The 24093-nt window shown below is 43.9% G+C and overlaps 2 protein-coding genes across 3 annotated transcripts; one reads left to right on the forward strand and one right to left on the reverse strand.

Moving 5' to 3' along the window:
* The first annotated feature begins 293 nt into the window (after positions 1-293).
* On the forward strand, positions 294-14375 carry PDCD4 (programmed cell death 4). 2 transcript variants are annotated; one of them, XM_026050578.1, is made up of 13 exons: positions 294-311; positions 1164-1299; positions 2465-2561; positions 5853-6152; positions 6597-6691; positions 8395-8508; positions 8776-8997; positions 9249-9346; positions 10665-10779; positions 11478-11585; positions 12115-12225; positions 12887-13026; positions 14243-14303. In XM_026050578.1, exons 3-13 carry the CDS (start codon positions 2522-2524, stop codon positions 14301-14303), a joined length of 1404 nt encoding a protein of 467 aa, XP_025906363.1. In that variant the 5' UTR covers positions 294-311; positions 1164-1299; positions 2465-2521. The 2 variants fall into 2 exon arrangements, with proteins under 2 accessions (XP_025906363.1, XP_025906364.1); XM_026050579.1 differs by lacking the exon at positions 294-311 and adding an exon at positions 572-606 and having other exon boundaries at positions 14243-14375.
* Positions 14376-14671: 296 nt separating this feature from the next.
* Positions 14672-15481, reverse strand: BBIP1 (BBSome interacting protein 1). The gene is made up of 3 exons (XM_026050687.1): positions 15421-15481; positions 15233-15348; positions 14672-14710 (listed from the first exon to the last, which is right to left on the reverse strand). The coding sequence occupies exons 1-3, from the start codon at positions 15464-15466 to the stop codon at positions 14672-14674; spliced, it is 201 nt and encodes a 66-aa protein (XP_025906472.1). The 5' UTR covers positions 15467-15481.
* Between the last annotated feature and the right edge of the window lie 8612 nt (positions 15482-24093).

Genomic DNA, 24093 nt, shown 5'->3' on the forward strand with positions numbered 1-24093 from the left:
CGGCGGCCGCCCGGCCGTGTCGCTGGGGGGAAGGAAACACAAACAAGCGGGGCCGCGGCGGCGCCGCTGGTAACGGTCGTTGCGCGCGGCGGCCGGGCCCCCTCACCCCCCTGCGCGGGACGGGCCGGCGAGGCGGCGGCGGCAGCGGCGGCAGCGGCTCCCCGCATTCCCCCCCCCCGCGATACCCCGCGAGGGGGCAGCGGCTCCCCTCCCGCCACTGCCCCGCGTCCGTTAGTGAGGGAGCCCGCGGGGTAACGGTGGCGGGCAGCGGCGCTCGCCATCTTGTCGCGCCCCCCCACATCTCGCCGCGGGTAACGGCTGTCGGGGGGCGGCCCGAAGCGGCGGGACGGGGCGCCGTGTAAGCGGCAGGAGGGCTGCCCGGGCACGTCGCGGGGCCCGCGCCGCCCGCGTGGCGCGTGTGATGCCCCGGGTGCCCCCGCCCGCGAGCTGCTGCTGGGGACAGCCGGGACGGTTCGGGAGGGCTCGGGTCTCCTCGTTGTGTTAAAAACGCTTTCCTGGGCTGGTTCGTCCAGGGCTCTCTTGCACCATTCACTTTTGGCAGGCACCTACCTAAGTTCCTTTTGGGCTGGTTTTACCTCTTCAAATGTAAGCTTTTAAGCTTTGGGTTTTTCTTTTTGTTTTTAAATGTATTCTTAGACCTTGGTCTGTGGCTGATTTGGCCATAGAGGTGCTGCAGTGTAGCAGAATAGGAAGGTTTGTTTTTTTTTGTTTTTCCCTCGTGTTCCCCCCTCCCCCCCCCCCCTTTTTTTTTTCTTTTTTTTTTTTCACGGAGATGAATATCAGGATTCTGGAGTTTGAGCGGGCCTTTTACCTTGAGTTAACGAGACCCTTGGTTGGAAGAGTGCGTTCCTGAGCTGTGGATACACCTGCCCATCAGTGCGGCAGTATGAATTGTAAAGCCCAGTTATCCTGCACTCCCCGCTATGCAGGGAGTGGGGTACTGGTCAGGATGGATCTCAGGAGAGCAGAAGAAAGTTGTGGTGTTTTTGTGTAGTGTTTAGGTGGAGCGTTATAGTGCTAGAGCCCTATGCGGAATAAGTGTTTGTTTGCTTGGAAGTTGAACTAAGTTGTAGATGGGGAAATACTGTGTCTTTATTGTTACTTAATGCACTTTTTGGTCCATTTTCTTCTCTTTTTTTAAGGAAGGGGACAGCTGATGGAACGTTTCTTTGAGGAGAATAAAATTCTTCTTGTGTGGTAGTCTGCTCAGACCAACCTGAGGTCCCTACGGAAAAGCACAACAGTGACTCCAAACACCTGGCCTCCTGAATGACTGAGGTAATGAAGGACCTTTCCTAAAAAATGATGTGGTCCAGAGAGGACTTTATATTATACGAAGTCGTTAACTGGAGTTGGGGTTAACATTAGGAAATTAAGATTGTGACAGCTTGATACTGTGTTTGAAACCAGAATTTCTTCACTTTTGACCACATACGATGAATCATTTTCAGTTAATAGATCTGTGGTACAATGAACAAAAGGGGGGGAAACAACAGAAGAGGAGAAAAGCAGAAGGGAGTGATGTTGCTTGTTGTAACAGTCTTGCCATGCATCCCTCTGAGCTGTTTTTTGGGCAGCAATGGATGTGAAAGAGGAACCCCTGGATGCTCCTGGCATAGGGCCATATCCCAATAGCATCCCCAGGACTACAGTGTGATTCATGTAAACATTGCAGGTAAAAGTGTGCGATAGGTGCTGGAGCCACTTGTTTTTCTCTGTGTCCATAAGGAAAGATGGATAATCCCAGCATTGACCTGTGGTGGTCTGTGGAACAGCAGCTGCTAGGAAGAGGGGGAAGAAGAGAGTAGCATAAAAAGAGGAGTTCCCAACTTCATCCGTTGCTGACTGAATGATGGGCTTTTGTAACGGGGGTGGAGTGTGCAGAAGCACAGATGGGAGAGCTTGACAGCTGTGGGTGCATAAACAGTGAAATGTAAGGGCTGTGTCCTAGAGGGGAGGAACAAAAATAGGTCTCTCTTGAGGTTTTGTCTGAACTTGATTAAGTGGTATCACGTTATCACTGTACTTAAACATGAGGAACCTTTCTCTTGTGGGTATAAACATGGCATTGATATTGTATGCTTATATAGATAATTCCACTGCAGAAGGGGAGAGGCTAAGGTGATAAAAATGACTTATCAACTAAAGCTGCCCACAGAGGGCTTTTACACGTAAAATAACGGCTTTCGTTTGGGTGCCTCCTCTCTAAGCAACAGAACTGGTACTACAAAGATATCAAGGTCTCTTCTCATTGTCATAATTTTGTGCTATTAATTCTGGCATCTAGATAGATGTGTTTAAGGGTAGTATTGTCTTGTGCTATGGTATTGCCTTCCCAGGAACTTTTCAGTTAGTTATTTATGTATTCCATGAGTGAAGCTTTTGCAGCTTTTTACTCCTTCAGAATTTAATTGTTACTCTGAGATTCTCTGTTTCTCTTTAGGGCTTGAAAGGAACACATTAAGACTTTGCATTTTGCTTTCAACTTTGTTAAGCAACTATGGAAATAGAAAACAAGCAAGTTTATGTTAACCCTGCAGGTAAGTGGTGTATTCAGTATTTTATACTTAAAATTGTTTGACTGCCCTGAAGCATTGTGTGTTTTAAGTTGTATTGCCTAGGGTTTGGTTTAATTTGGTTTTAAGAAAAAATTCAAAAGTAAAATGTGTGGGTGCATTTGAGAGGGATAAAATCCGCTTTTAATTAGGAACGTAGCTTAAAATTAAGGGAGAAATAAGCTTTCTCCCTTAAAAGGGAGAAAATGATGAGAGATTTGACTGAAGTAGGCTTCAGTGGGAAACTACTCAGTGCATGTTGAAGGTTGCTTTGAAATTGACTGTTTCATTCATATCACAAATGTTTTTTCTAACATAGTGGTGTTATTGCAGTATCATGTTTCTGTGCCTTCAAAAGGTGGTAGTGATCTGTGCTGGCCTTCTTGTACCAAAGAGTTGTTGGAGGTTCTGGTGTTATTTTTTTTTCTCTCTCTCTCAAAAAAAAAAATATATATTACACATATATATTTATATATGTTATACACACACACATATATATATATATATTAAGCAACTGTGTAATGTAAATGAAGCTGCAGCATGCTGTGGATGGGCTAGTATTTTAATATTGCTATTAGGATTCAGTTAAATACTGTGGAAGATGTCTTGCTTCTCAGTGGTTTAGCTCACATTTGTTCGGAGATGTGGGACTGCTACTTATCTAAATTCACCTAATTAAGCCAGATGAAATTTCTGTGTAGATAACTATTTGTTAAATGTTGTTCTTGTTATTTAAAGTAGTTCTGCATAAGCACAGATTTTAAGTATGCCTGCCAGGCTTTCAGGAAGTTAGTAAGATTTGGGGAGAGTAACTTCAACACATAGCAAGCAAAGCCTTAAAGCATTAGTTCGTATGTGCTTATGTATATTAGATGATCTCTAGAGGCTCTTTCCAACCTTAACCATTCTGTTATTCTGTGTTATGGTGTAAAACGGGAAACTGAAAGGGAGATCAGCCTCACTTTATTGGTACTTTTGATTTTTATGAAACTTGATTTTTAGAAACTTTTTCAAAATAAAAAGCGTCATGTAAAGAAAATATTTGAAGCTTTACTTAATTTCTTGGTATAATTATTTTCTAATTGGAGATTGCAATTTACAATAAACACTCATTGAAACTACTGTAACCATTTAATCTATTTGTTCAGCTTTCTTTATGAAAAAAAGACAAAAAAAAAAAAAAAAACCACTCCTGTTTTTTTACTTGTCAGATTCAGGACTGACTTGTGTTAATTCTAGAATTTTTATTTGAAAATAGATTGGTCATTGAAGAACGTAGATCCTGGACAGCCAGTTTGCAGGTCTAACTGGAGAAGTAAAGATGGGGCATGAAGAAGAGTTCTAATTCAGCTTTCTCTGTGTTGAGCTGGTTGTGCTGATGGATGGGATGAAGGAAACCTGTTTGGTTTATCTACCACTCTTTCCCCCTGGTTTATGCAAAGCTATCCTTATTTTATTAAGATAATAGACAAACTGAGAAAACTTGTTGTGGGAATATTTTTCTGGACATAATGTATATGTTATTTTGCTTGCTGCAAGCATAAAAGAATGTTTTGTGGGAGGAATGAGTGAAGAGATGAAACTTAGACTGGAATGCCTGCATGTTTCTTCAGCTGTAGCATTCACATCTGTGAACACTAATATCTAAATGTTACTTCTTTCTTCATAAAGAAGGCAGCTCCTTTAAGCTTTCTTTGTTCTGTAGAAACTCTTTGATATTGCTAAGGGCATTGAGGTTGGAAATGTTTCATTAGTGCACCTTGTTTTCAAAACCTTATATGAACCTATTTTGAACTGAAAAAAAAAAAAAAAAATTCTGAGAAAGGTGGCCAAGTGAACACTGTTAATCCTCATTAAAATGGTGAGGTAATATATTTCAGTTAAGGTCAAATGTAAGTTTGAAATATTCTTCATGTTCTGAGTTCACGCTGTGAATTTTTCTGTAAAGTAAAAGTCCTGAGATCCTCACAGATCCTTATGTTGTGAGAGGTGGGTTTGGAGGGTGCAGAGAGGGATGATACTTTTGCAGTGTAGGAAGAAGCTTTTAGTAGGCAATTACTTTGTTTAATTTTATTTGTGGTAGGGGCTAGGGAATAAACAGCAATTTCAGAAACAGGATTGACATAGCCCACAATAAAGGACAAAGCTTTGCTGGGCTTGTAAGAAGGAATGTAGTTGGGGTGTGGGGTGTTTTTGTTTTGTGTTCTCTTTAAGAAGATAACTCCAGTGAAATTGTAGAGTAAGCATTTGTTGCATCAATTATTCAAATCTTATTTGTTGTATGAAGTGGTGTTTGGCTTATTCTAGATAAGTAAGTGCTTGGGATTTGCTGGAAGTGGCAGACTGAAAACACTGGAGGCTTCATCCCACAGGATATTGGGGTATCAGAGGAGGTTAAGGTAGAATCATTAAGTGAAGGCTTGTAGCCTTGGGCCTTATTTGTTGTACTATTTGACACGTTTATTTTTCTCCCTCTCTCATTCCCTCTCCTCTTTAAGGCTAAAAATAATCAATCCTGTTAAATCTCCTGATTCTGAGGATGGGAGCCTAGAACCCAGGAACCTATTTTTGTTTCTTTCTTTTTGTAATGACTTTTCATTACCAAACCTCTGGGCTTTGTGCTGAACTGCATTTTTTTTCATGGCTTCAGTAACAAGAGCAAGCAGAGTGAACTTGTATTCACGTGTATTCCTATGAGTCTAAATCATCACTTTCCCAGCGTTTGGGCTGTGTTAAAAATCCGTGCATGAGAGGAATGTTGGTTGATGATTTAGGAAATTAATTTCAGTGTGGTGAATAATCTGTTAACGTTAGCAAGTTCTTACAGAATTCACTGCATTGGCAGTTTTGTTTGTTTCTAAATCAAGAGATAAGTGGGGTGGCATGATAACTAGGCACTTAGATCTTAAACGCTTAGGAATTCTGATAAATTTTGTTTGGCAAAGGTGGAGTTTTCTGTGGTTGACTTGTTTGTAAATTGTTTGTTTATTTGCTTTCCCTCCCTTGGCCTGTGTTCTCTTTAAGTTGTGGATAATCTCTACTGGAGAATAAGGAACCCCTAATTACTGTTATGTGTAGATACATTTAAAAAAAAAATCAAGTCTGTCTTAAAACTGTTGAAGTATAAATGAGTTCTGTTTAATCTTAGTGTTGTAATCCATTTTAAAAACACCATGACTTGGGCAATTGAAAAAAAATTGTTTAAACAAACATATTTAATAACAAAAAAAAAATGTTTAAAGCAGCAAATGAGATTTTTACTGTCTCTCTTTTAAGAACTCGATAATCTAAGCGATGCTCCATTTTCTGGTGATGAAGAAAATGGCGGGTCTGAGGATCGCAAGACTGAAATCAATGGAAATTGGATTCCTGCAACTTCAATTACTGAAGCTAAAATAAATGCTAGAGCAAAAAGACGATTGCGTAAAAATTCTTCTCGAGATTCTGGGAGAGGAGACTCTGTGAGTGACAATGGAGAGACACTGAAGACTGGAGTTGTTGCACCAACAAGCCCGAAGGGGAAAGTCCTGGACAGGCGATCCCGGTCTGGAAAGGGAAGGGGTCTGCCAAAGAAAGGTTGGTGTAGCCTAACAAAGAAAGCACTGTTGATTCTGCCCCAAAACATAGTGTTGGGCAGCATTTTTGTAAGCTGCGATCTCCATGCAAGCATTCAGTTCTTTGCTGGGTACAGCAGTCTTTGGATTTTGAATGCGTATGACGAATTCAAAGGGACTGCTACAAATGCAAAGTAAAAGTGTGGTTATGTTAGACAGCCTAGTTGCTTCAGCCTTTGGTTATTCTTATGTTGTTTTGTTTTGCTAGTATCCTACTAGAAAGAGATTAAACACTAATTGCACAACTGAGAATGTGTCAAAAACACTTGTGCACTTTTCAGCGTAAACCCTGGGAAATAAGAGACGGGTACAAGCTGTGATATATTGCCTTTGCCTGTGGCATTAGTGTGTACAATTAAAAGCATTATTTGTAAGTTAGCTGCTCTTACTGTCTGTGTTTTGCCAGGTGGAGCAGGTGGTAAAGGAGTTTGGGGAACACCAGGTCAAGTGTATGATGTGGAAGAAGTAGATATTAAGGATCCTAATTATGATGATGACCAGGTAGGCAAATACTTTCTTTGCACAATGTGCATCTTGATTTTTCTTTATTCTTTACAATTGCTGTGATGTTCGTGCTAGTGAAAGTGTGGCCTTGTGAGTTATGTGGATGTGGCCTGGCCAGACCAATTGCTCATTTTTATGTTCAAGAATGGATTATTGACTCCTGAAAGACTGCTGTAAAAAGTGTGGTAGCGTAACATTCTAAGATCTTAAGTTTATTTCTTCCTTCTTTGTCTGACTAGGCAGCACCCTTTTCAAGGGTGTGTTCTTCTAGTGCTGCTTCTCATGGAGGTGGATGTTGCAATGCTGCTGTAAACTGCACATCAGCACCATATTAAAAATGCAGCTGAGTTTCTCACAAGGGGAGATTTTGGTCTGGGCAGAGGGAATCTCTTACAGACTTGTTCTTCTGTCTACTCCCGTTCCTCCCCGCATCTTATATTTTGTCATAAACACTTTCAATTAGTGCAAAGTTGATAGCCGAGATGTATTTATTTACTTATTTTCATGGAGGCTGCCTGTTGTAACCATATTGGAAAGGGTCAGGGAGGGGGTGGTGGAGTAGAGGTCACTGGGCATATGATGCCTGAAAAACTTAAGTCATTGAGGAAGGGAAAATTACAGACACTGATTGCTAAAATCTCTAATATCAGTACCTTTGTGAAGCTGTTAGTAAGTGCTCTGTAACTTAGGCAGGGTAATGCTGGTGTCCCTTGAACAGAGACTGTGCAACCATGAGCGCTAAGAGGTTGAATATGGATACATCAGAATGTAGCCTTCAGAGTTTTTTCTGGCAATTCAGAGGGTTACCTGAGCAGAGAGAGCTACTGAAATGAAAGCTGCTGATTGCATAAAAGGAAACTGAATGATTCTACCGTGGGAATTCTGCATGATTAGCTTTACTGAGGTTGTAGTCTGTTGCAAACAGAGGCTGACGTGGTGGAAGAACAGGCATTTTGCATTCCCCTCTAATTCTTGGTTGTGGAAGGCTACTGTGGAAAGAGCAGTTGGGATCTTCCTTGTTCAGATTTCTTTGATCTGTAGCATTTCTCAGCGTCGCTGCTGTGCTCTGTGAGGAATGGGGAACTGACTTATAGTGGGAGATGTGGCTGTGCTGGGACACAGGACAAGGGGCAGTTGCTGTGTGATTCTTTTTCCTCTCAGGAAATGGTTTCACTCATGAATATTGTGAAAATGCCTTTTCCCTGCCATGCAGATACGGGCGTGCTTGTGCCTGTGTGGTCATGTAGTCCCTAGGGAAGGGGAAAAACGTCAGGCTTGCTGGCAGCAGCCGGAATGGGCTTGCAGGGAAAGGTGGTGGAAGCTGCGTGTTGCGCTGTGGCACAGCTACATCTGCTGAGCTGGTCAGAAGTTTCTGCTGCCTCCTCTCAGCACCTGGTCCACAAGCACCTTGTGTCCCTGCCGCATTGGCAGAACCGTAGGAGCACAGTGTGCAGGACCAGCTGTCACGTAACAGCAAACACAGCTTGCTAGTTGACTTGAGCTGGCCATAAACTTGAACTGTAAGGAGCAGCGCAGTTAGCTTTACTCATTGCAAACACTTCCTGTGAGAATCTTGACTGCCAGGAGCCTGCACAGAGCCTGAATCATTTAGAAGATCTTTTCATGCTAGTGAAACTGTAACATATAAGAAGATACAGTGTTGTTTAAAAAAGTATGTGTGTCTTTTCCTTCAAAAACAGGAGAACTGTGTCTACGAAACGGTAGTTTTGCCTCTGGATGAAAGAGCATTTGAGAAAACTCTAACACCAATCATACAGGAATATTTTGAGCATGGAGATACTAATGAAGTTTCGGTATGTCACATGTTGCTTGTTTATTTTGGGAGACAGCCCTTCAGTGTGCATGGGAGTCTTAACAGCTAGCTGATAACTGCGTGTATAAAGATGTTGGCAAGAAAGTGCAATTAGAACACCTAAATAGTTGCTTCTGCTCATACAGTAAAAATAGATGTATACATGTATATGTGTGTGTATATACATAAGTCATGATTTTATTTTTATATATCTTATGCACGCACACACACACACACACATCATCTTTCTTTTACCAATCTTATTTAGGAAATGCTGAAGGATTTAAATCTTGGTGAAATGAAATACAGTGTGCCGGTGCTGGCTGTTTCCTTGGCATTGGAGGGGAAGGCTAGTCACAGGGAAATGACCTCCAAGCTTCTCTCTGATCTGTGTGGGACAGTAGTGAGCAAAACTGACTTGGAAAAATCATTTGATAGACTACTTAAAGAGCTACCTGAATTGGTTCTGGATTCTCCCAAAGCACCACAGGTATATTTGATATATTTTTTTCTGTTTATTTTTAAATGCCTTTTCTTTTAAATTGTGGTTAAATTGATCAAGTAGAGTGAAATAGATTTCATGTTTGGAAAATATGCATGGGTTTCTTGCTGTGCCTATGTACCATGTACTTTTACTTTGACGTGATTCATTTTAATAAACCTGAAAGCCAAGTATAATTGTCTATTTAGAACTGCTTTGAAATGCAAGGTTTATTTAAAATTGCCTCTGTTTTGATGCAGTTGATGGGCCAGTTTATTGCTAGAGCTGTTGGAGATGGGATTTTAAGCAGTACCTACATCGATGGCTACAAAGGCACCGTGGATTGCACCCAAGCTCGGTAATTTACTTCCTTTCTCTACTTTCATTTTTCAGTTTCAGAAGCCAAACAAACAGATCATAAATTGGGTACTTTAGAATAAACCATGTGGTTCTTTATTAATTCTTCTTGTTTAATTAGAAATGAAATGAAGGAAATACAGCAAGAGCATATCCCTCCCCACCCACCTCCTCATCCCCCCCCCCAAAAAAATCCAGAATGACTCAGATGAGAGGAGAAATGTTGCAAGTGCTTGAAGAATATGTTAATACATTTGAGTTTAGTCAGTCAGGTTTGTTGTCCAGCTTACATTTAATTAAAAAAAAGAGGAGAGTACCTGAAAGAAGAAATTACTATAGAAGGTTTTGTCTTAGAAAAGGCTTTAATGTGACTAGTGAATAAATATAGCATCAGGGCAACTGCTTTAAATATGTTGTGAAATTCTGTTCTGTTTGCTTTGTTTATAGTTAGCTGCCTAACTTGAGAGTTCAAGGTGTGAAAAACATCAGTAAAAATAATAAAAATAAAAAATGTCATGCAATTTTAATCATTTTAGTGTGGAAAGTGCACATCTGGGATGCTTTTCTGTTGTTGCTGTTTCTTGGCCAGTCTTTGCTGCTTGGTCCTTCTGCTCCTGTGTATAGCAGTTGTTACTTGGTTGCCCTAGTCTAAGCAGTGTGACACAACTGTTCCTTCTCTAGTTGAATGGTGCTCAGCTTGGTCTATTTTTCTTTTACCCCTATTATTTATTTCTTCTTTTTCTCAGTGATCTGACAAACTTCCTTCACCCTGTTTTCTTGCAGATATTTGCTTTTTTTTTTTTTTGTATTTGCTTTTTCCAAGGTAGTATTTTAACCTAAATTACCCAAATTTCACAAAACAGAAAATAATGATTCAGCAGAGACCATTCTTTAGCTCAGAAACAATTCAAGCCTTGTTTGTTTGAGATGCACATGTTAAACTGCATATGTGCAGGAGCCCAAATACAGTTTATCTCTGCATAAGAGAATGTTAAGTTCTGTAATAAAAAAAAAAAAAAAATGTTTCAGATCTGCACTGACAACTGAGATTTGTAACCACTGCAGGACTATTATCTGTCCTGAGCACAGTATAACCAAAAGTGTAAAATGGGTGGGAAGAGAACTTTGGGACCAATACTGCTGAGTTCTTGATCAAGATGTCTGCATTAAGTTAGTACTGGTGAAGTCTTCCCGGAGATCTGGTCCCTGTGACTTTAGCATGAGCACTGTGTCTAAAAAACATGGAAGTGGGAAAATACAGGTATTACACATTTTCTTTTCAGTTTGTAGCTTCCTGAAGTCCAAATTTTGCTTTCTAGAGCTGCACTTGACCGAGCTACCGTGTTGCTGAGCATGACCAAGGGTGGAAAGCGCATAGACAACGTGTGGGGGTCAGGAGGTGGCCAGCAGTCTGTGAACCACCTTGTGAAAGAGGTAGTTGATTTGTCCATAACTCTGGAATTTTCTGTTTGTCTAAGCTCATCATCATTGGGATGGTGCAGAGTTGCATGGATCCTGTAACAAAATGTTGCCAGATTGGGTTTTTGTATTTAGTTTTTAAAATCTGAGGTAGATTTTGTTGATCGAAACGGATACTGGCAATACAGAACATGAACTGTGCTTACAGCTTTTAAAGTTCACAATTGAAAAGGTGGAGAAAAAGATCCAAGGTGGAAGCTGGCAGTGTGTTTGGTTTGTGGCATCATTGAGTAAAAACACAGTAGGAACAAATTGGAGGAAGAAAAATCAGGAAAGCTGAGATCCATACCAGGAAGTAGGGAAAGGTTTAAAGAAAACAATCATGTTAAAAATTCTATATAGCGAGCGTAACAGATGAGAGGAAGAGCTCTGGGGAGAAAAACCTGATCATGGCTATATTAACTTGTCACTGTAATGACAGTCAATGACAAGCACTAGAAATGCTGCTTGGTATCTGTATTACAATAAGGATAAGTACTGCATTTAATGCTATTTATCTTTTTAAAATGTAACTCATAATAAATTTAATACTATTAATAAAATCTAGATGCAGGTTTTAGGAACTAACTTGCTGCTAGGTGGGTTGCTGGTAATCAAAACAAGCTGTTATTTTTATAACTAGTATTGTTTTGTTTGTTTTAAAAATCCAATAGATCGATATGTTACTGAAGGAATATTTGCTTTCTGGAGACGTGCTGGAAGCTGAACGTTGTCTTCAGGAGCTGGAAGTGCCCCATTTCCACCACGAACTTGTGTATGAAGTAAGGAGAAATCAGAGTCCCTTTAATGATTGTCAGTAATAAAAGGAGATCGTGTTTTGCTTTGTGGGTGTGGATGTAATGTAGCCTGGATCTGAAGCTCAGATTGCCAGTTCTGATGTTGTTTGAATAACTAAAGTGAAGTTAATAGTCTGTGTACCCATTTGAGTGCCCTTTGTGCAACAAGTAAACTGTTTTCTCCTGGTAAGAAATAGCAGCAAAAAACATACTCTGGTGTTTGTTTCCTTTCAGTTGGAAACTTACTGCAACAGGTACCTTAAGTCAGGCAGTGCTATTTACTCTGTTTTCTAGTTTCTCGTTCTTCATATCCTTATTCCAGTATCTTTCCATCAGTCTTTTTTTTTTCTCCTCCTCAAAAAAAAAAAAAATTAGTATACTAGAATTTTGACTCACTACGAATGGACCTGCCTCCCCCAGAAAATATGCGGTACTGCATCTCTTGTTCCTTTTAGCACTTCATATGCTTGAACCATTATCTTTTTAGTTAAAGGGCTTGCATTATTTGTTTCAGGCAGTGGTGATGGTTTTGGAATCAACTGGAGAAAAGACTTTTAAAATGATACTGGATTTGTTGAAATCTCTCTGGAGATCTTCAGTCATTACCGTGGACCAAATGAAGAGGGTAAGTGACATTTGGAGAATACCCGGTTTGGTCTCCCAAAATTTGTGTAGTTTTTTCTTAAGGCACAAACTGGGCAGGCTGTTGTTTCTGTTCCTCCCACTCTCCCCTTCCCTGTACTCCTGTGTTTCATGTCAAAAGCAGTCACTGATATTTGCAGTTTGTAACAATACTTACTGGGTACTGGAGGAAATAAAGATTAATTCTGGACAGTAGCTCATAGTAGAGCTGTGGGATACTAGATGATGATGTTCTCGTTGAAAAATTTCAACTGATGTTATGCAATTAAGTGATTAAAAACTAAGCATTTAAAATGTTACAATATAGCTTCATTAAAAAAAAGTGATGAAGTCATGTCTGGTTGGCACAAATACTTCCCTTGCTGCATAGTAAGTTTTCTTCCATTCAGTAGCCACGAGGCTATACCTGCCTGATTCTGTACTGCCTGGTTTTATAACCTTGCTGGAGTCTTACAAGTTCTGCTAGTGTTTTTGTGTGTGTAATCCCATGATCCTGGTATTATACCTGTTTTTCTGTAAATTTACAGCTCCTCTGGCTTAGTTTTGTTGAAATTGTTTATACACAAAATTACATGAAAACTTATCCTACAGAAAAATTGTAACAAAATCCAGAATATGAATTGTTTGAATTGTTATCTTTGCAGGGCTATGAACGAGTTTACTGTGAAATCCCAGATATTAACCTGGATGTGCCACACTCCTATTCTGTGCTGGAGCGGTTTGTAGAGGAATGCTTCCAGGCTGGAATAATCCCCAAGCCACTGAGAGACCTCTGTCCTTCAAGGTACTTGTTTCCTTACCCACAGGCGAAGGTGCAGCTTTTGATCTCTGTAGGGGGACTCTGTGACCTGGATATTGTAGATCTAAGGGAGCTAAGGAGGATGGAGGAATAGGGGACAGGAAAAGAGTTTGTTACAAAGGTGCTTTGATGTGAAACCCTTTTCTGAGGACTGGGATAAACAGTTGAGGAAAGTAAACAAACCCTGGAGAGTCTCAGGCAGCGTGTGCTTCTGCTCTCCAGAGGAGGAAGAGCTGCTGCTTCACTCTGGTTGATTTGGTGACAGAGATCAGTGCAGTCCCGAGGTGCAAGATTGGAGCATCCACATGACCCATGTAGTGTTAGTGGAAAAACAGACAACCATTTGTAACTTGCTTTTACAAAACTTTAAGTAAACATTGAAGTGCATTAATAGCATTCTGAAATCAGATTAGGCTGATTACATCAATGGGGACTAGGCCATTTACACGGTGTAATGATGGCTATTGCAGAAGTATTGGGAATTCTGTTTCTCCTTACTGGTCACTACAAATCCATAAATTCTACCTCTGTGGGAAATAAAGACTGTTTTGTTAAACTTGATGTTAACAATATTTTTGCCCTCAGTTCCCTGTGTCAGGAATACTATTTTAAACAATTTTTTTAAAAAGTTTGGTTGTGTTGCTAGACATCTTAAGCATTACCATCCTCCAGCTGGCATTCAGCTCAGGTTTGAAATGTTCTCAGCTTTATCGAAGGCAGCCTCTACTTGTGGATTTTGGACTTGCGTCTTTCTGATATTAAATGTTTTTCAAGCCTGGGGTGTGGGAGGATAGAAAGTCGTCATCTCCACAACAAAAGCGTGATTATACTGCAGCACCAGTAACTATATTGAGATGCCTTTTAAACTAGCATGGTTCTGCTTTGCTTACAAAATGCCACTCCTAGGTCTTCAGCATTTTTTTGTGTATGTTAATGATAACATTAGCTATTAAAAGATCAGCAAAGCAGAAAATATTTGAGACTGCAGGTTTTGAAAAGCTGCTTACGAACATGCCTCTGTGTTCCTAAATACTGACAGATTTGGGTAATTTATCAAGTGAGGAAGACTATTTAATAGCTAATCTTGCTGAACTTGTACATCTTGTACTTAACTCCCAAGAACCGTGTGAAGATTTTCAGTAGTAGGTAAGAAAATGCTTACTGCCAACTTCTTAAAAAGGTGTTTTCTGTTTCCTTACAGGGGCAGGAAGCGTTTTGTGAGCGAAGGAGATGGAGGTCGTCTTAAACTAGAAAGTTACTGAATGTGAAAACCAACTCCTGAAGCCTTAAACATTTAAAGGAAAAAAAATATAAATATACACACACATATGTGTGTGTCTGTATATATGTGTACACATACACACTTTTCTAGGGTGCGTGTATGTGTGTATATAGCCACAGACACACACATATACCTACTACACCAAAATTCTAGAGAGTTGCTTAGCACAGTTCCTATTTTTTTAAAAGCACATGTTTTGGGTACAAATCATTTTTTAAATAGTTTTGTAACTTTCAGGAAGAACCTTTCTTTGGGCATGTAGTGGAACAACCGGCCACTCTGCTGTGGTGGGTGGTGCCTTCAAATAAGCTATCTTTTTTTTATAAGTGCCATATGTTTGTGACCTAATCATTCCATGTTTGCATCGATGTCTAACTGCCGCTTTTTCTTTCAAGGACAGTGTTTTCATTATAAAATCACTGGTTTATACAAAGCTTTACGGAAGGGTCAAGTTACGCTGCTGTGACCCCATTTACATTGCTGCTGAAGAAATACTGTGCTTTGGGAGGAAAAAATAGTTGTCTGTTTCTTTTAAAGAGCCCAAGAGAAGGAGATTGGGTCATAAGCTGAATTCATCTGCTCCAGGGGAGAACACCGGTAGGTTTAAATTTTCTAGCTACCACTTACCAGACTTGTCTTTTTTATGTAACTGGAAAAGTGAAAAGTTCTGGTGTCGAACATATTAAAAGTAATTTTTTTTGTGACACGCTCAGTTCTGCCTCCTCTTTATTGAACCTCTATTTCAGAAGGCGGGGGTGGCTCAACCCTGTGCCTGGCAGCAGCGAGCAGCGCATGGGGGTCTGCTGAGCGCGGCGGGGGCCGAACGTGGCCGGTACTAAGGGGCCGAGGGGCGCGCTCGGGCTCCGCGCTCGCTCAGGGCCGCCCGCCCGCGGCCTCCTCCCGCCGCGCGGCCTCCAGCGCCGCGCGCTGCAGCTGCTCCAGCTTCTCCAGCGACACCGACTTGAGCGGCAGCAGCTTGGGCTTGCACAGCACCATGGCGGGCGCGTCCTCGGCCGAGAGCTGCCCTGCAGCGGGGACAAGCGCCGCCCGTGAGCGCCGCGCCCGGCCCGGCCCGGCCCCGCGCCCGCCGCCCCTACCTTGCTTGGGCAGCACCTCCCGGAACGCGGCCTTCCCCTCCGGCATGGCGGCGGCGCGCACGCGCACTGCCGCAGCAGCGCCGCCCCGGCAAGAGCTGGACTAAAACTACACCTCCCAGCGGGCCTCGCGCGCGGGCGCCCCGGACGCGAGGGGGCTTCGCACCCCCGCGTGCATCCTGGGAGTTGTAGTCCCAGCTAGGGCGCGGGGGGGGTGTCTGCGCTTGCCCAGGTGCACGCCGGGAACTGTAGTCATTGCTTGTGGCCGTTTGTGTCGGCCGCAAACCAGCACCGTGGAGGCCTTAGTTAGTTAGTTAGTTAGTTAGTTAGAGTCGCCAAGACGGAACCAACTTTAACTTTGAGCTGAGCTGCGGCTCCTTTCTGGAGTAGGGTTGGCTGTAGTTGATGAGAGTGTAGATTGTGGCACAGGGAACCCCGCTCCTTCCGTGTGTTGGGAGAGGAACCACAAGAGAAGGCTAGTTTTCCAATTACACATGAAGGACCTCATCTTTATTCCTTGGCAAAATAAAAGTAGTTAAACACCATTTTCTGCAATTTTCTGCCTGTGGGCTGTGTTCTCTAACAGGCTCATTTCTCCTATGAGCCTTTCTGGTTGCCAGAAACAGCCGTGGAGCTGGAGTGTGAAGAGGAGGAGGAAAACTTCAGGTCCCATCCTTATTTTATTGGTGGTGCAAGCAAGGCAGGCTTGTAGGCTGCGGAGAGCCAAGCGCCAGCAATAACTTCATAAACGATAAGGTTGTTTTCCTCGTCCCTGATATTCGCAGTACAGCAGGCGGCGAGGAGCGGGGCCCTGCTGGAAGGCGGCGCGTTTCGTAACGCGGCAGCCGCCTGCTGAAAGCCCTGCAGACACAAAACAACATTCATTTTGAGTCTTGAGAAACATCTTCTACCAAGTATAAGAAAAAAGGATGTAAGTGAAGCAATATTTCCAAGCCCATAGGTATATGAGGCTTTTTTATTTTAACACTAAGTGCTTTTTATTCTGCTTTTTGAGTCTTTCAAGTTCATGTTTTCTTTTTTTTTTTTTTTTTCTTCATACAAGAAAGTCTGGAATCGGGTCATTACTTTAGAAACAAAAACCTTATTGAGAGTACCGTATAAACACATAACTCCAGACATGAGATGTTTAAAAATAAAACCGGTTTCATGCGACTTGCCCATCTTGAGGGTGATTTTCTGCTTTACATAAACAGTTTGTTGACAGTTCTAAGAATCTTTTAATAACCTCCGATCTGTGTCTGCTTTCCAAGCAGCTATCTTTCTCCTGCTTTCTTTTTTAAGTATGTGGAAGTCTTCTGAAGTCTTCTCACCTCTGTGCTTGCAGGGGAGGCCAGAAATGCAGTGTCGCAGCGTGACTTGGTGACCTGTGTTGAACAGCACAGATTGCGCTTTCAAAAATACATGTGGAAACTGGCTTTTTTTTCCAAGCATTTGTCCCCTCAGGCATCTGACTCGTCCCCCAGGATTCAGGAGGTGAAGCAGGTTGTTCTGGGTGAGGGAGCAGGGGTGGCTTCCTGAGGCGCTCCTGCGAGGACACCTCGCAGGTGTCTTCACAGCCTCAAGACAGCTTGGAATTAAAAACAGTCCTTGTTTTGTGAGAGGGAGTTGATAGACGAGTGGATTTCTTTGAGCTCAGCATGATGAATATTCTGAAATCTGCTGGTACGTACAAAGCGGTACTTTCAAGCCGCACGCATCAAGGCAAGAATAAAAGGTGGAAGGAGACGTCCTTACACAGCGCAAAGATTTGTATTTCACTGCTCTACTTAAGTGCCTGGAACGGCATTGTCCGAGGGGCACAGAAACAGCTTTCTGACCGGCTGCTCCTCCTGTTCTCGGCCCGCGATGTGCGGTAAACGCTGCGGCCCGGCGGCCTGTGTCCGTGTGACGCGTTCAGCCCCTCCTGGGCTCCCAAGCCGCCGCCCTAGGCCGGCGCTTCCAGGCGGCTGCTGCTCCGCTTGTGTGGCTTGACTCGCTCGAGCCCTTGGCCTCGTGCCGGGGAGTGCCAGCAGAGGCATGCTGTAATTGCCCGTAAATGCACCGTCTGTCATGTTATTGTTTAATTATTCCAGCTTCTCAGCACCACACGCTGCTTAGTGTCTCTCTTGCTATCTTTATTTAATTGAGTGGAAAAAAGCAGAGACTTGTGCTTCACTTACGTCACTTTGTATTTATCCAGCATCCCTGGATCCTCCTTTGAAGCCCCAGCTTTTGTATGCAGAAGCCAGCCTTTTATATAGTCAATAATGTCAATATTTAAAGCATATGTTAGAAACAGAATCAATATTTTAACACGTGGTAAACTCAGGCCATAAATCTCTTCACACAGTGGACTGATTGTATTATTATCCTTTGAAACACCCCACCCCCGCCCCCCGGGAAACAAGAAGGGGAAAGAAAACTCTTGAATAACCCAGTCCTTGTTCCTACAATGCAGGACTGTGCCTGGCTTGTCACTTTGTCTGTGGCACTTCTTTCCGTCTACCAGCCCTCCTTTTTCTCCGGCGTTCGATGCCTTCGTCTTTGAGATCCCTCATTCCCTCGCCCATCGTGGCTGAGGTTTTAGTTCACTGCAGGGGTGTCAGCTCCTTCTTGCAATCACCTTGCAAAGACCAGTTCCGCTCCTTGCTGCCTCACAAACACCTCTGTGCTTTCTCCCGTGCTTGCAAGGAACCCTAATAATGGGCATTTACAAAACAACCACACAAAAGCGGCCCAAACCTGAGAGCCTTTCACAGCTCTCTCCAACACTCCCCTACACGAATTGACCTCGTGGCGGCCGCTTTCTTTCCTCGTGTTTCTCCTGTCTACAACAAGCGTGGGTGTTCTTCTAGTCTCACGTTTAGCTTGCAGGCTCTCGGAGGCAGCGCGATCTTTCTGTACATCACCTTGCACATAGGATTGGGATCGGGCGCTGCTCATTGCCCCAGCAATAATGAAGATTAAGGTGGTTAGCTCTCTCTGTCCTAGTGCTCGTGTCTCTAGGCACAAGGAGTTTCATGGTGGCCTTGTGGAAGATCATTCCGCATCCGAATAGATCTAGCTTTTCAGGACTTTTCTTTTTCACGAATCCTCACGTGAGATGTTCCTTTATGGGTGGACTTCATACCCTGCCCTGACTGGGCCAACGCCTTTGCTGCGGCTGTGCTTTTGGTTTCCCAGCACTGAAATGACAGATTATTTACCTCACATTATTTTCTGGCTTGACTGATTTTTCACCTGTCTCCTTCCTGCAGGAAAGAGCAATTTATATAATGATTTCTCTAAGAAATTGACTTCAGGCCTGACTGCTACTTGTCACCATCCAGGAACTCCATTCCTGGCTCCAGGAGAAGACCGACTCTTCTTCTTTAAGACCAACAGACAAATGTTTTATTTCCCCACCCATATCCCTTTTACCTAAAAACTACATCTTGAAATGAGTTTACATTCGGGCTGTTCTGGGTCGGTGTGCAATGTTGTTGTATTTGCTTTTCCCCGGGCTGCCCCGTTCTGTGGATCCCCACGTTGTGTTGCGCACGTTTCGGGCAGGGAGCGAGCGGCTCTGTGGCGAGCGAAGCGGCTCTTGCCCGTGGCCTTGGTTAACCCCGGCCTGGCCACGGCGCCGTGGCCGTCACAGCAGCTCTGCGCGGAGCTGCCACCACTCCCGCTCCTGCTCGGGCACAGCCGGGCAGGTCAGAGTAACCTGAGGGAAAACATGCAGTAAAATTGTTTTGTCTTTCTGCGGCCACCCCTCCCAGAGACCTTTCTCCTGTGTTGGCTACTGTGGGAGCCTCCTTCCTCCTGCTTCACACCTTTATCAGCTCCAGTGATAAGGGCACCGAAGCGCCGCCTTCCTGGGGAGCAAGTGGCTTTTTCCATGGAATTGTCCATTGCCCGGGGCCCCCGTGAGGTCACTGGAAAGGGAGATGTCTGCAGGTCGACTAAGCCTAAGCATAGCTTTATCCCTGCAGTCTCCAGAGGAAGCCTAGCGCCTCTATGGGCTTGAACTAGCTCTGGCTCCTTAGTCTGGGCAGTTAATCGCGTCTTGGAGGTGCTGCCTACGGAACGTGGGTGCTGCAGACCCAGGCTCAGACGAGCTGCTCCGCTGGAGAGCTTTGTGTTGGACATGTTGTGTTGTGTCCTGCTTTGTGCTTTGGTTATCCCGGGATGTCTGCAAGCATCGGAGGAGGGAACCAAAGGCTGCGGCAGGCTGGGTTCTTACGGAGAGCCTGGTGGAGCTGGAATAACCGTCATCTGGTTCTGTTTAACTCAGTTTCCATTCCAGCCTTTCCTCTTTAGAATAGAGATAACTGAAGCCTTTAATTTGCCCTCACTTTCGTTGCAGAGGAAAGTAGGGGTTGTAACAGCTGATACTACTCTGTCTAAAATAACTACACTAAAAATATATACATTTTCTCTCATGAATAAGAATTTCTTGCTTATTTCTATTGTTTCTAATGTTGACTTTGAAAGATGATAAGAAGACTGAACTGATTGACTCTTGGTTGGTGTAACTGAAGATTAACTTCCTTGCAAACCTATGGATTTGCAGGGTTTTTTTTTTTTTTTTCCACTAAATAAACTGAAAGACTACTAACATGACGTGGTTATGACACAGCCCATACTTGAAAAAGTTTGTGTGCGTGTTAGTAAATAAAAATAAAAAAGCCTAAAATCTCATGGATGACATTTTGGATGTGCTGTTTCAGAGCCGATGTGTCCTGTTTTTCCACTTGGAAGAGCCCCCTTAGGATCTAGGGAGCCTGTTGGAAAACATGCCAAGAGCCTGACACACATAGACATGTTGCTAATGAGTTGAAAGCTAACCCTGGCTGAACCAGATTTCTTTTTCTTTTTAACATGATAGTTTTACAATCCTAACTCATGCTGCTGAGGTTGGAGAATGGAGGCATCTTAAACAAACTCCGTTGCTCTCTCGTATATCTATTTGCTTTGTAGAACCAGCAGGAGAAGAAAAAAAAAAAAGTTTCTTGTGACTCAAGAAGCAGATCAGACTCGGAACACGTGAAGAGGAGAGATGGCCAAAGTAGCTACATCTTACTATACCACAGCCCTTCAACGGAGAACCACATTCTGAGGCTGCCCTTCTTTGTAGCCTTCTCCCTTGAGTTCACCCACAAGGAGAACACAGAACAGCAGCAACGGAGGCCCAGGATACACTCAGACTCGGTGTGGTGCCTGCCACACAACACAAACAAAACGGTCCATTGAAGCACGTGTCCCTTCCAGAGAGCTACCGAGCGTGCGGCAGTCTCTGAGCAAGGCGGACACCAAACCGCTGGTGAAGGGATGACCGATGAGAAGGGAAGGAATAAAATAGGGCAGGAAGGTTTTGCTGGATGAGGGTCAGATGAGAGGAAGATAAATCCTAGGACTGGGAATGTTGGTGTTTGAGAGCTGATAGCAAGAGACTGACATTCACGGAGAAACTGAAACTGAATTGGAGGAGTTTTGTGTTGAGTTTTATGCAGGGGAGGGACAGAAGGCACAGCAGAACTGAGGAACTGAGTCTGCTGGGATGAAGACACCAGCAAAAAGAGATAGGACAGTCACTGAGAATAGACCAAGAACCGGACAAAGGAGATTGAACCTGGTGAGAGGAGCAGAAGCTGGAGATGCCCTTGGAGATAAAAAGGAGAGGGGCAGAGCAGGTCATCATCGCCTGGAAGCAGAGGTTTGGCAGAAGCAAAAAGGAAGGAAAAATGAGTGCTGTGGGATGCTCCACACAGGCCCGAGCCAAAGGGAAAACTATCTGGAAGGGGCACAGTGGGGTGAGCTCCTGAGGACACCTTCTCCCCAGAGCTGCAATGGGACAGGAATTCCCTCGGGCTGACCCTCCCTTCCCATCCGTGAGTAACCCCCCAAGCACAGAGCAGTCTCTTGTGCCCCATCACTATCTCCTCATACAGAAATGGTGGGAATGTAGCGTCCTGGGACACAACGGCAGCCGCGAGTGCCCGAGGGAGGAATCTCTCCTAGGTAGATGACAAAAAAATTAGAGGGGATGAAAAGGGTGAGTGAGAAGGCTGTGAGAGAAAGAGTCAATTCCCCTGCTAAGAAAAGGCAAGGGATGCACATATTGTACATCCGAGGGACACCAATTCAGCTGAGGATGATTCTCAAGTTGCCAGACTGATCTTGTGGTCAGCCTAGGCAAGCCCAACAAATTAATTGTTTTTAGCTCATTGTGTAAGAGCTGGCTCCTAATAAATCACAAGGCTTCGCAGAAACATGCTTGAAACAACTGTGTAAATACAAAATAGCCTTAGGAATGGTCTTATGAATCCACTGAATAACCCGAATTCCACTCGTGCCCTCCACTGCTGCTCTGCATGGAGGTTACAGCCCTGTTATCTGTTTCTCTTTGTGCGAGAGGGGCAGAGGTCTGGGTCAGCGCTGGTGATAACCCATGGAAGTGCTGGGATGCCACATGGTCCCGCACGGATGGTTTTCCTTTTTAGCAGCACATAAAACACCCCGCATATGCAAGGAACATGAGCAAGGTTGCAAAGCCAAGCGTTTAAAAGTTAGGCAATGTCCAAATGAAAGGCGCCCGTAAAACCTTAATGCGGAGCCTGGGTGCACGTAGGATATGAAATGCTCTTTAATTGCTTCACATGCTGCTCATCCCAGTTTGAATGGCAGTAATTCAAGATCCTCTCACAAATTCATAGGTTTTCTAAGGAAATGGAGACAGAGAAACTTCTGACACTGTCTCTGGATATTCCTTCAAGGAAAGGTATGCAGTCATACCTCACAAGGTTTGAAATAGGGGCCTGTGTGTGTAGGCTCCTGGGGCTGATGAAAGGCCATTAATGAATATTGCTAAGAAAAGTGAACATGAATCTCATCTGCTACACTGCATGTGGTACCAAAGATCTGGGTAGAAGTTGTGCTCTGAGTTTAGGATGGAATTTATCTTCCCAACATCCAGCATGAGGGTATAAAATTATTCCATTTGTGCAGATTAAAAGCAAATCCTGTGTGCAGGAATTCTGCCTTTCCAAAAAAAAAAAAAAAAAATGTCTGCTAGCTTTGATTGTTGGCACAGGTATTAGGGTAGTAATTGGCCTAATCTCATATGACGCATTTAAGAAATTGGAGAGAAGGGTGGAGTTATCAGTGTGAAATTAGCTGGCTGATCCCCTGCACAGTCACAATTGTGGTTCTGCTTTTCTTCAACTTTTCAGTTTTGTTTCATCACGCAAAGAGCAAAACAAGCTTCTTGACTAGATGGGTTTATTAGATTTCAAAACCTGCTTTTTTTTTTTTTTTTTTTTTTTTTTTTTTTTTTTTTTTTTTTTTTTTTTTTTTTTTTTTTTTTTTAAGTGAAGCGAGTAGAAATGGAGATGAATTCTGTAACAGACACGTAATACACACAGCATCTCTGCTTTGTGCGTACTTCTCCAGTCCCAAATGCAAAAGGGCTGTGGCACTTTGCACAAAAGGGGCCTTAGAAATGTAAAGGTGACATAGGCAATCAAAAAAAAAACATGCAGATTCTCCTTATGTTTGCTGAATACACACTATGATCTTTTAAGAGGGAAAATAGCATTACATGTAGCAATCTGTGCGAGCTCAAATAAACTGGGCAAGAAAAATGTTCTCGAATGGTAAGCTTTCCAAGGCAAAGAGCATATCTGCATTTATCTTGCGGGGGGCTGGTGTACAGTACTCAGCTGTTACTGAATAACAACAAATAAATATCCACTCCTTGTAAGATGTATCGTCCCTAGGGAAATCTGTCTGGTGTATTGATTTCCAAACTGTGATCCAAGGTGCTGGGGAGCTAATTCTGCTTTTAGTGCCGTCCAGCATTACTAGTGAAAAAGCATGGAACCAGATTGAAATGTCTAATTTGACAGAGAACCATGTAAAAGAAACCGGCAGAACCCAGAAAAATGAATGTCAATAATGTTACTGAACTGAAAGTAGCCCCGATGGCCTGCAAGAACTGTGAAAAGCTGAGGGAAATGCGATGATGTGGTGCAGGAAAGCGCTCCCGTATCTACTCATGGTTTTGGTGCTGCTGACTCTTGTTCCTTGTCGGCACAAGGCTTTTTAGCAGGACCCGTCTAGACCCACAGACCCGTTCACCCTGAGCAGCGAACAGGCTCCCCGGGGCCTGAGAAAATGAAAGTGACACTGCTACTGCTGCTGTAAAGGCCCTGCTGGGCTGGGAAGGGGAAGCGACTGGAAGTACGCAGGAGCTCAACATGACCAATGCTTCTTGTCAACATAGACAACGAGCAGGTATAAAATGCCAGACAAGGACGGGCTTTTAAATCCCATCCAAGCTCCAGTGCGGAGCGCGGCTGCTCTGTCGGGGTGCTCATTTGCTCCTGGGAGAGCTGCCACATTGCCACCCGCTGGGATTCCCAGTCGTCACGGGCCAGGCCGGCGGGAGAGCGCCCCGCGCCCCCGCGAGCGGCCATGCTGCGGCCCGCGCCCTGCCCGCCATGGCCGCGAGCCGCCTCGCCGTCGCCCGTGGCAACAGGAGGGGAGCCCACTTCCGCCCGGCGCCAAGATGGCGGCGGCGGCGCGCCCCGGAAGCGCTCGGCGCCCCCGCTCGGCGGCGCCCTCCTCCGTGTCGCGGCGCGTCGCGGCGGGCGGGCAGTGGGCGGGGAGCCCCGTGACGGCTGCTGCGCACGG

The sequence above is a fragment of the Nothoprocta perdicaria genome, unplaced genomic scaffold (assembly GCF_003342845.1).
Source record: "Nothoprocta perdicaria isolate Ctin4 unplaced genomic scaffold, notPer1 scaffold_7, whole genome shotgun sequence".
NCBI classification, from domain to species: domain Eukaryota; kingdom Metazoa; phylum Chordata; class Aves; order Tinamiformes; family Tinamidae; genus Nothoprocta; species Nothoprocta perdicaria.

Bases quoted from the DNA above. Each gene is read 5' to 3' on its own strand.
- BBIP1 (XM_026050687.1), bottom strand. From the start codon at position 15,466: ATGCCGGAGGGGAAGGCCGCGTTCCGGGAGGTGCTGCCCAAGCAAG. The intron at 15,349-15,420 runs GTAGGGGCGGCG...TCCCCGCTGCAG, and splicing joins GGAGGTGCTGCCCAAGCAAG to GGCAGCTCTCGGCCGAGGAC. The intron at 14,711-15,232 runs GCGCGGCGGGAG...TGTCCTTGAAAG, and splicing joins AGCGCGCGGCGCTGGAGGCC to AAAAAGCGGCAGTTAGACAT.
- PDCD4 (XM_026050578.1), top strand. From the start codon at position 2,522: ATGGAAATAGAAAACAAGCAAGTTTATGTTAACCCTGCAG. The intron at 8,509-8,775 runs GTATGTCACATG...AATCTTATTTAG, and splicing joins GAGATACTAATGAAGTTTCG to GAAATGCTGAAGGATTTAAA. The intron at 12,226-12,886 runs GTAAGTGACATT...TTATCTTTGCAG, and splicing joins CCGTGGACCAAATGAAGAGG to GGCTATGAACGAGTTTACTG.